Source organism: Rhinopithecus roxellana, chromosome 21 (assembly GCF_007565055.1).
Source record: "Rhinopithecus roxellana isolate Shanxi Qingling chromosome 21, ASM756505v1, whole genome shotgun sequence".
Classification (NCBI taxonomy): domain Eukaryota; kingdom Metazoa; phylum Chordata; class Mammalia; order Primates; family Cercopithecidae; genus Rhinopithecus; species Rhinopithecus roxellana.
Window position 1 is genome coordinate 6,700,164 of NC_044569.1, and position 12,075 is coordinate 6,712,238.

At 39.2% G+C, this 12,075-nt stretch overlaps 1 protein-coding gene across 1 annotated transcript in view; it reads right to left on the bottom strand.

Moving 5' to 3' along the window:
• Nucleotides 1–6,594: 6,594 nt before the first annotated feature.
• LOC104670260 (piezo-type mechanosensitive ion channel component 2) overlaps nucleotides 6,595–12,075 on the bottom strand; it is a 188,021-nt gene continuing 182,540 nt past the window's right edge. Inside the window, exon 11 of the mRNA XM_030926181.1 lies at nucleotides 6,595–6,813. Coding sequence (XP_030782041.1) covers nucleotides 6,595–6,813 — 219 coding nt within the window. The remainder of the gene's footprint in view (nucleotides 6,814–12,075) is intronic.

Sequence of the window (12,075 nt, forward strand, 5' to 3'; positions counted from 1 at the left end):
TATTTAAATCTCCACAGCTACTCTGAATATCTCACAAGACTATCAAGATCACTTTACATTAACCAGTCATGAGTCACTACCCATTGTTTCAGAATATGTCATAGACTCTTCCACATGTTTTCTTCTCAAGCTGATATTAATGGAAAATTCAAGGCTGAAACTCAAGATTACTGGCTTCCCGCAAGGTGGCCAGCCTGAGGTAGGGTTGAAGGCTGCCTTCCTGTTAACAACAGGTCTGCGTCTCTTTCAGTGGCTCACCTGTAGATGGTGTTGTCTTCTTTGCTGGGAATGGACTTGAGGTCTGTGAGTTCAAGGAACTGGTCATGGAAGTAGTGCAGGTGTAAAATGCACATCAGCAGAAAGGAGGTTGGGATGAATATGCGAGTGAATAGTTCAGCCACAGTAAACTGCTTTAAGCCGAGATCCTCAAGCCTGCAAAACAAAACAAAATAAAAAGCAGGAGCCTCTCTTAGACAATGAAGTCACAGACTCTTTGTGATAAACTACATCACAGTCTTACACTCCTGTCAGTTCTATTGTTTATTGCATCACTCTCTCTGATATGGTCCAATATGGCTTTCGTTTCCACCAAGCCAGCTAACCTCCTTTAACAATGGTCAGTAAAAACCTTGGCATTGCCAAATTCAAGGGCTACTTCTCTAGCTTTGTTTAATTAAACCTCCAGTCTTCCTTGAAGCAAGCGTGGTTTTGACGCCATCACACTCTCTTGGTTTCTTATTTCTCCACGATCTCCTCCTTTTCTATTGGACCTCTAGAGGCTGAAATAGCCCCAGGACTCGGTTTTGATCTCTCTTCCAGCTGTGCCTGCCTGCTAGGGAAATCCTCTTCTGTGGATTTATACATCATCCTTACACCGAGGACTGAAAGCGCATCTACAGTGCAGGCCCCTCCTGTAAGATTCCTGTGCCCAAATTGCTACTGGAAATCGGTTGTTTCACATTGATTTCATATTTAGTGTTTCCATAACAGTATTCTTGATTTTCCTATTTTTCTTAGCAAAGCTGTCCTCCACATCCCTCTCCCGACTCTAGTATCCCTGAAGCAATAAATGGTACAACTGTCTACCCTGTGCAAATTGAGCAGTCAGATGTCTCCTATGTTCTTTTCTTTCATATCTCATTCATCCACATTTCCTTCAGCCTCCTAAGCACCTCTTGCATGGCCCACTCCTGCTATCTGTCTCTGCCTCCACCGAGTCTAGGGGAAGCTGCCATCATTTCTCACAGGACCATCATTTCTCACATTTCTCACTGCTGCTGCCTACTCACTGGTCTCCTTGTTTCTCCTCCCACACATCACTTTTTCTCAGCTACTCAAGGGATCTATAAAGACTGGAAAATTCCATCAAGAATAGAATACAAATAATGCTACCTACAAGCCATGCACATCCCGACGGCCTGCCTGAATTCTCCCCACTCTTCGCTGTCCACTCACCCCCGGTCTTCAGTTCCTCTTATGTGCTATGCCAAACTCTGACTTGCCTCAGGACCTTCGCATGTGCTGTTCCCTCTGCCTGAAATGCCCTTCCACACCCCAGGCTCAAACTCACACACTTTTCCTAAGACAAGCTTCTTCTTATGCTTCAGTTGCAGTTTAAACCAGCTCCTCAGCGAAGCCCGTGCCAATCACTCATTTATAGTCCCCCTTACTCGCTGCCTCAGCCTGTTTGTTTCCTTCACGGACCTATCACAGAGTGTAACAGACGTATTTTACACTACATAGTTGTGTTGTTTGTCTTCTCCGCTAGCATATAAGATCTACAGGGCTTAGATTTTGCCCGTGTTGTTCCCTGTCATATTCCAGGCACAAAACAGTGTCAGCACATGGACAGCATTTAATAAACGCTTATTGTATAGACACTTCAGCTGTGTTGGTCTAGTTCCCTTCTAAGGGACAGGGACTTCTAAGGGACTTCCTTCTCAGCCACATCAATTCAGCTCAAAACCCAATGCTGGCTGGATTTCCAAACTAATTTCAGAAGTTTACAGAAGCAAGTTAGAGAAGAATAGAGCACTATTTACTACATGCATGGGAAAAACCCTCTCATTATCACAAGTCTGTTAGCACTTAGAGAAATTTATTTTTTTATGGCAGTAAATACTCCTTGGAATCTAAGCACCCAGCAACATACATGAGCAAAGGCTACTACTTTATAAGTGCATGAACTTACTTATGAACTGAAGAGCTGAGCTCCAATGTGGAGAGCAGAAAGCATGACTAAGTGCTAGGTGTGTTTCACATGAAACTAACATTAGAAAACGTCATTTCATTAAAATGGGGCTGAAAATTCATGGAGTGCCTACTATGTTCTAAGCTAAGGGCTAAGTAAAGGGAACACAAAGATCTCTAAGTTTTAATTTCTATTCTTGACGAACTTATAGACATCGATGACATAATGCTTTACTAAAATCTTCCTTAAGGATGTTTTTGAACAGTACGCATTCAAGTCTTCATCTTGTTCATCATTTTTCAACTCAAAATTACTTACTTTTCTTTTTTCAATCCAGTCATATTTTGCCACAGGCCTGGGAAGTTTTCAAACTGATATGTGTATATAAAGATAAGCACCAGCACAGTGTAAATAACCACTGACATCCAAAAATATTTTAGAATTTTCCTCCACCATTCATAGTGCACCTGAGAATCAGATAGTGGAAAAAAACAAACGAGAAAAAAAATCATTTTAGAAAAACTCACAAAAATATCTGGTTTATTCAAGTAAGACAAGTGATTACATTCACGAATGTCTGACAATAAAGTCTATTTCATTTCTGGTTTTTAATGTTCCATGCCTAACATAGTAGAGTGGCCCTGGGTTAGAACCCCAGTTCTATAAGTGGTTGCTAACTGTGTCTTTGGAGAAGTGGCTGAACCTTCCTGGGCGTCTCCGTTAAGTGCCTATTTTGCAGGGTTGCTACGAGGATGAAATAGGTATTTATGGTTCCTGCAAGCTATCTGGCCCATAGGGGGCGCTCAAGGAACAGTAGGGTAGGTGCTGCTGTCATTGTGGTTATTATCACTGCTCAGAGAAAACCACATCCATTTTGAAATTGAAAGCAATATTGTATGAATGAAAATGTGAAACAACCACAGGAAAAAAGACACCTCATTTTACCATAAGCTGTGGATATTCATTAGAGAACATCCGTCCTGAATTTTTAAGAGTATTCAAAAGTTCACTGATTTCTTTTGAGATTTTTTATCTTAACACATGATATATTCTTGTTTATTGTAGTTCTTTTATTTGTTTTGTTGGCTACCTGCAAGATATTTTACTGTTCCACGTGTTTCTATTATTAGGTTCTCTTTTATCATCAGTTAAAAGTGAGTCTGTGGAGAGCTAACTCATTTTAATGCATTTAATATATTAAATTATTTTAATGAATGAAACTCTTTTAATTAATGAAATATGAAAGGAGTCAGTGCACTATACATATATATGTACACAAAGAGCAGACACATGCCACACATACATCGTTTCCTGACCCTAAAGCCTGAAATGCAAAAGTATACCTAGGAGTACTCCACGACTTCAGATTATCTAGCTTTTAAATTACTATTTTAAAATGTAATTCAGTTTTCACAGGCCAGGTGCAGTGGCTCATGCCCGTAATCCCGGAACTCTGGGAGGCTGGGGAGGGCGGATCATTCGAGGCCAGGAGTTCGAAACCAGCCTGGCCAACATGGTGAAACCCTGTCTCTACTAAAAATACAAACATTAGCTGGAGGTGTTGGTGCACACTTGGAATTCCAGCTACTTGGGAGGCTGAGGCATGAGACTCGCTTGAACCTGGGAGGTGGAGATTGCAGTGAGCAATGAGCTGAGATCACACCACTGCACTCCAGCCTAAGGGACAGAGCAAGAGTCTGTCTCAAAAAATAAAAAATAAAATAAAGTAAATAAATAGAAAGAAAGAAATAGAAATGTAATTCAATTTTACAGATATTTTTGATGAATACTTTTGGAAAACTTATGTATGAACTTTCTCCTGATTTTTCAACAACCTAAATTTTTTATTTTTACTTTTTTTAGAGATGGCATCTTAATCTGTTGCCCAGCTGGACTGCAATGGTACAAGCATAGCTCACTGCAGCCCTGACCTCCTGGGATCAAGTGATCCTCCTGCCTCAGCCTACCAAGAAACTAGGACTACAGGTGTGCCACCACACCTGGCTAATTTTTTAATTTAAGAAAATTTTTTGTAGAGACAAGACTTCAGTATTTTGCCCAGGTTGGTCTGGAACTCCTGGCCTCAAGCAGTCCTCCTCCCTTGCCTCCCAAAGTGCTGAAATTACAGGCATGAGCCACTGCATCCAGCCCTGAAATTTTGAAATAGTAACCAAGTTGAAGACAGTCATTTACCATTTTAGGATTCTTGGGATATAATGTTTGAATCTTGCCAATCACTTTATCTATGTCCATGAGTCTAGTGATTTAGAATCTCTGCAAAGGTAGCTGATGTATATTCCTGGGACAGATGTGAGAATTAAAATGATCAACTGTGTACCTACCTGATACAGGGCCACACAGAACAGGAACAGCACCATGTAGATGATTTTGTACATTACGATTTTACCCTCGAAGCTGACGAAGAAGAACATGCCTCCGCAGACGTAGATTCAGTACTTGATGAACATGGCCACCACCAGATTGCCCAGGACTTTCATGATGTCCTGCTCATCTTCTTCTTCAACTTCCTCTTCCTCTACCTTCTTTCTCTCTTGCTTCTCTTCCTTCGCTTCCTCTTCTTCCTCCTTCTCTTTGGGCTCTCCTTCCACTTGTATATCTTGAAGTTCCTCATCTTCAAATAGAAAACTATACTGTTACACTTAGCTGGTTATCTGTGTAGAACCACACTTTGACCACGTGTGATATATGTAAGATGTAGAGGCATGCATTTTCTAAGTTATTGTATAATTTGAATGATTTTAAACTATTCTCATAAACACAGCAACATTCATAACTAGATTAAAAGTCAATTTTCATAACCTTCTCAAAATAGAGTTTACAAGAAAATAAATTTGGTAATACTAATTTATATACAAGGTCTTTTTTTATTTCTGATACCCAGTGATAGCTTTAAGTACTGTGAGATGAAAAAAATAAATAGGCAACAATAGCACAAATCTAAATGACTATATCAATTTCAAATTCTAATTGTTTCACAGCTCTAGACAATCCAAGTAGTACTTTACCAAATGTGGTTAAAGCTAACAGTCTTAACCAAAAAAGCATGCTTTTAAATAACTCAAAATTTAAGAGATACAGTGAAACATAATTTAATTTAAATTAGATTGAAAGAGTAATTGTAATTAAAGTTTAAAAAAATTAATGGATCAAAATAAAAAACTCACATTGTGTTGCTTTAAAATATGCTAATACATAGGACTCATCTCTGTGTTACAAAGTCTTATATTTGAAGAACTTGAATAATTATTTCAAAAGAATTATTGGGGTTAATTTGAATAATTTATTCAAACAACTAGTAGATTCACAGAGTGAGGAGAGTGAAAAATCAAGTGAGGGCTCAGAGCAAGTGTTGATATCAAATTAACCATTTTTTACCAAAATTAACTGGTTAATTTACTCACTATGTTGAACAGAGACATCCAAATCATATAGGCAAGATTTAAATCTTATGGACAGACTTTTGTTACTGAAAAACAACTGGTTAGGTCTAAATAAGAAACTAAACATAAATATGTGTGTGTGTGTATAGAGATGTGTGTGTGTGTGTGTGTGTGTGTGTGTGTGTGTGTATGCCTGCATTGGTTCTTATGGTCACTGGTTAAATCTTAAGGTTACCAGCCCAGCTTCTGTGGACATTTATAGGCTCCTTTTCACAGACAGTGCTTCTTAACCTCACAGACACTCTTCAATCCATTCTACAAATATTAAACTTACATTTGTTGGCATATCTAGGGAGTTAGGGAGCAAGCTGTTCTTATTTTACCTATACAGCAGGTCTAAAACTATCAAGGTGATAACATTATCATCATGTTTTTACATTGTGGTATACTATTTTTAAGAAAGAAGAAAGAAGTTTTAAATGTAAAAGATGTGAGTTAGTTTCTTGGTTCCAATACTCACTAAAAGTATGACCTGGGAGGAATCATTTAATTTCTCAGAGGCTCAGTTTTTCTTTCACTGGGAATCACCTTCATGAGGATCAAATGGCACATTTTTATCTTATTTTTTTTGAAGACAGAGTCTCGCTCTGTCGCCCGGGCTGGAGTGCAGTGGCACAATCTCAGCTCACTGCAAGCTCTGCCTCCTGGGTTCCCGCCATTCTCCTGCCTCAGCCTCCCAAGTAGCTGGGACTACAGGCGCCGCCACCACGCCCGGCTAATTTTTTAAAAATATTTTTAGTAGAGATGGGGTTTCACCGTGTTAGCCAGGATGGTCTCCATCTCCTGACCTCGTGATCCGCCCACCTCAGCCTCCCAAAGTGCTGGGATTACAGGCGTGAGCCACTGCGCCCGGCCAACTCCTTTGGAACTCTCACGTGCACCTCAAAAGTCACATGCTATAATAACGTTACTTAGTGCTCCAAGTTTACATTCCACTTTCATTTATTCTGAAGCTTTCTGATGTATTTTGGGGCTCTTTCTCTGTAATTTTGCTGAGCACCAAACTCTCTGGCCACACACCATGTACACTAATTTACATTTTTCTTCATTATCCTGACTGCCAATTTTGACCTCCGATAAAAGAGCTTCCTTTTCTCGCAGAGCTTTTTGCTCTGTGAGGTGCTGCCTCAGCAGTAGCCAAAAAGTAATGGTGAAAAGGATCTGAAAGTAGAGAAGCAGCAAAACAAGAATTAGGCAACCATTTGGAATGTAAAAACATTCAACAAATATAACATTTTCTCCGCATTCCAGTGGGAGCACCATAAATAAACATTTTTACTGGAGACAGAGTCAGGTCACCTGCCTGATTTCAGCTGAGATTCACGGCTTGTAAGTCCTTTTTCTGAGCATGCTCCCATGCTTGTGTTGGGTGCCAGGAGCACCACGCAAGTCCTGAGGAAGATGAACCCTACCTTTCTAACGACTTCCACCTGGGCAGGAAATCAACTGCAACAAGTGGTCTCCCTTGAGGTGCTGGTCCTTGGTTGAGTCCCTCCTGACTGTGACGTCATTACAATTGTAAAAGAAGACATACTCCTTGCATAATACTCCCTTGACTGCAATGTTCCTTATTTTGAAGAATTCCATAGATGGGAAAAGGAAAAATTCATCCCAGAAAATAGAACCCCTTATTATTAATCTTCTAAAGCTGAAGGGAATCTAAGTACTCATACTTTCAGAGTAACATTTTCTTAAGGACGAAGAAATCAAAAACTTTTTGATTTGGGGGAACTCTATTGTTTAGGAAATATAGTACCTAACACACAGTAGGTTTGTTGTTGTGGTTGTTGTTTTTTGAGAGGGAGTTTCGCTCTAATTGTCCAGGCTGGAGTGTAATGGAACGATTTCAGCTCACTGCAACCTCTGCCTCCCAGATTCAAGCGATTATCCTGCCTCAGCCTCCCAAGTAGCTGGGATTACAGGCATACACCACCATGCCCAGCTAGTTTTTGTATTTTTTTAGTAGAGACGGGGTTTCACCAAGTTAGCCATGCTGGTCTCGAACTCCTGACCTCAGCTGATCTGTTTACTTTGGCCTCCTAAAGTGCTGGGACTACAGGTGTGAGCCACCATGCCTGGTCACACACAGTGGTTTTTAAAAATAGCTTTATTGAGATATAATTCACATACCATACAATTCACCCATTTAGATTCAGTGGTTTTTAGTATATTCACAGAGTTGTGCAACCATCACTGCAATGCATTTTGCAACACTTTCATCAACCTTGTGTAAGAAGCCCCATGGCAGGTACTTCCTTTTCTTCCTGTCTCAGCCCTAGCCAACTACAAATTCATTTTTTTGTCTCTATAGCTTTGCCTAATCTGGAAATTTTTTATGAATGAACTTATATAATAGGTAGCCTTTCGTGAATGGATTGCTTTTACTTAGCATAATGTTTTCCAGGTTGATCCACTGGTAGGTAGCATGCACAGTTCTTTATCTCTTTTAATTACCCAGCAATATTTCATTGCATGGCCATACAACATTTTATCCCTTCATTAGTTAATAGGCATTTGGATCATTTCCATATTTTAGCTATGATGGATAATGCTGCTATGAACATTCATATACAAGTTTTTGTGTGGACAGATGGTTTCAATCCTCCTGGGTAAATGAACCTAGGACTGGAATTGCTGGTCTTATGATAATTTTACGTTTAACATTTTGAGGAACTGGCACTTTGTTTTCCAAAGTTGCTGCACCATTTTACATTCCCACCCAGCAGTGTGTGACTGTTTCAACTTCTCCATGTCCTCAGTAGCACAGGTTATTATCTACCTTTTTAAAAATTATAGCCATTCTGGCTGGGTACAGTGGCTCACGCCTGTAATCCCAGCATTTTGGGAGGCCAAGGCAGGCAGATCATGAGGTCAGGAGATCGAGACCATCCTGGCTAACATAGTGAAACGCCGCCTCTACTAAAAGAAAAAACACAAAAAAATTAGCCAGGCGTGGTGGCGATCACCTGTAGTCCCAGCTATTTGGAAGGCTGAGGCAGGAGAATGGTTTGAACCTGGGAGGCGGAACTTGCAGTGAGCCGAGATCACGCCACTGCACTCCAGCCTGGGCAACAGAGCGAGACTCCATCTCAAAAAAAAAAAAAAAAATTATAGCCATCCTAGTAGATGTGAAGTGGTATCTCGTGGTTCATAGTAGACTTTTTATAAATATTTACCAGTGAAGTGAAAAAATAAAACAAAATAAAATATAAACAAATATAAATGAATGGGTCACTTTCAGTTTGAATTGACCACTTACCTATCCATAAATGTCTACTTATTATTTACTTTCAACATAGACTAGTGCCAGTAAGTCCTGGCCAATATGCCCAGGGCCTAATGAAATCAAGAACCGGAGTGCCTACATTTATGCAAATCTGAAGTTAAAATTCTGGAAGCCACTATGAATTGAACTATTGCTGCAAACTGGGGGGAAAAATTGTTTCTTCAATGCATATTCAGAGAGGTTAAGAATAATTGAGAGCAAGTGGGACATCATTCTTAGAGAAGGTGAGTTATTTAATAAAAGGTCTTGACATGGAGCCAGAAATGAGATGCTCTGGGACTGAGGAAAGCTGTCAAGCAGGTGCGTCCGGCTCCATGGGAGGGGTTCACACCCTTGAGGACGGAGGATGAGATTCTATTCTCTCATTCTCTATCACACTGACTCATCCACTACACTCCATAAACAGTGTGTGTTTAAAAACGGGTTTTACACATGTTACTGTAATAGCAATGTTATCAGCCTGGAGGTGTATTACTATCTTCTGTGACAAAACTCTGCACTTTTTTTTGAGTTCCTGGGTGCATTAAAATATAAGTGCAGACCTAGATTCCCAGAATAACTTTTTTTTTCCACGAGTAACAAATTTATTTCCCAAATAATGTTTTCCTCCTAAAGAACTGTTAATTTTAGATTCGACAGGAGATAATTCAACTAGTGACTTGGCCATTTTAGCAGTTTCATTGCTATTCGGAGTCAGACTCTGATGAATTTACACAGTCAAAAGAATATAATTTTGATGTTTTTAAGTAGAAGAAGACTAAGTTACCAGTTGTGTGTGAATATGTGTGTGTGGGTCTGTGTTTAAGAGGAAAGAGGGAGAGAGAGTAAGTGAGAGTACAAAGTGGGATTTTCAGCATGGAGCAGGGTGAGGAGAAGAAGCAGGCATGGGAGTTTGGGATGAATGGATCAATGAATGAAATGCCTTGGTCCATGAACACAGGGGTTATATTCTTACCTCTGTCACTAGAATTCATCTGTTAGAATGTGTGTCATTTACCCCAGTAGTTCTTCACCCAAAAATCTGTTACGAAGAGCAAACTTTGCCCTAGTGTACTCTACCCCATTTACAGCTGATTGCCTTGGATATGGGGTGTGTGATAATCCTTAAAGTGGGCAGTTGCTCCCAGGAAAGGTGAATTTCATGTGATGTAAATGACCATCTCCTCCAAAGATACTAATTTCCAAGACCCATTCAATATATACACGTTTATTTTTCCTGTCTTAGAACTAAATTATTAACACAAAGGGAATGTGTGTTTAGTCTGCCATTTTGTTAACAAAACAAACAGTAAATTTGGAAATCTAATCTTTTGAAATAAAACTGTTAAAATGGCTCATAAAAACAAATGAGTAATGAAAAGAGTATGAACATTCTAACTCAGATAAGAACGTATCAGACAATCAGTAGAAGAAAAACAGCAAGTGTCATACTTAATTTTTGCTGCTAAAAATGTTCTTTAGGAAAGAATTGAAGAAAAACGTCATGAATAATCAATACTTATTTGTGACACTAACATGCTAAGCATGTTTTATAAAATGGTAATCAAAGACAGCCCTGTACTCCTTAACACATTTTACACTGTATTTTCCTATTTTCACACCTCATTTTTACTCTAGTAGGATTTATACTTAAAAAAATTTATACAAATTTTCTTTGAGTGGAAAACATTGTTATTTCTAAGTAAAAGCTAAATCATGGTGTAATATATGTTCATGTTTAAACTACAGAGGCCTCTAAGCACCATAAATTGTGTCCCACAGTCTCATATTTGTTCATTTTTACAAAGCAGTGAATATTTGGAGCCTGTTTTTGTAAGGTTTTGTTGGATACGATTATGATGATGATTGTGGTTTTGTGTCATTGTTTTGTTTTATCGTATTCTATTCACTTACTTTGGAAGCAAGTTCTCCTGGCTCTTTCTTTTCTAAAAATCCTGGAACCTTTTTAATTTCAGGAAGTTCAAAACTCCATATATACTGTAATATCAACAATAGGTTTCCATAAACCACCATGAAGGGAGAGCTGATCATGGCATATTTTCTTCTGTTGCGAATCATCCAAAGAGTGCACGACCAGATTAGCAGCACGAAGGTTAGCCAGCTGTGATAAGTGATGCTCCAGGCCTCCGGAGGACAGAAAAGGACACACGACCATGGTTAGTACAGTGCTCAGTTCCCCCACCCTGGTAAGGTAAAAACGATCTAAAAAGAAAAGGTCAATAATATTCAAACCAGGGAGAGTAGAGAGTTGTGGTGGAGTGACGGAGACCCCAAGCCGTGGAGTGGTGGCTTGGAAGGCGGGAGGTTTTAAAGCCTTAATATTGTAGCTCCATTAACACAGCAGAATGGTACCAGACACGGGCACATTTTTAATGAAGGATTGTGTTGTTTTCACAATAGATTTTTTTCAGTCAATTAACAAAATGTGTATGCAAATATTTCATTTTATTTTATTTTATTTAGCTCTATTGCTTTAAAGAAAAGACCAAACTTATCTGGCTTAGAGAGAAAAAAAATAGGGTATACTTTTGTGAGTTCAGAATGAAAGATCTGCTGCAGTTTAAAGTAACAGCTGATGTACAGAAAATGTCAAAAAGTAACCAAAGAGCACAGAACTAATTTTATTTGAAGAATAGAGTTGGCAATCCCCAAATTAGCCTCTTCAATTTTGTGGTGCTTTCTTTTTCCCAGCCTCCTCTCGCATGTGGCTGTGTTCCTTACTGGAAACCGAAGTTGAGCACACACAGGTTCGTCTGAGAAGCACCTGGACTGAGTGCCTGGGAAACTGTGCCCAGGTTCTATGTCCCCTGAGTTAAAGAATATTTTTATTTTTATCATCAAAGGTGTCCATAGGATCTCACTGTTGACCACAGAATTTAGAAGAGTCGTATTTTAAACAAGAATGTTAGGTTTCTCAAAAATAAATCAAATTTCCCGAGAAAATTTGTTTTTGGGAAAGGGAGAAATTATAGCTTCTTTTATTTTCTATCTATGGGCCAAGGGACTATTTTGAAGCTGTGATGTTGCAGATGGTGAGTAGAAACATGCATAAACTGAGAGCTCACAATCGGAAAGTGCTCTAGGGAACCACGGTTGCTTGATGCTCATATTGGTAAAACATTATTGCAGCTGGCCGG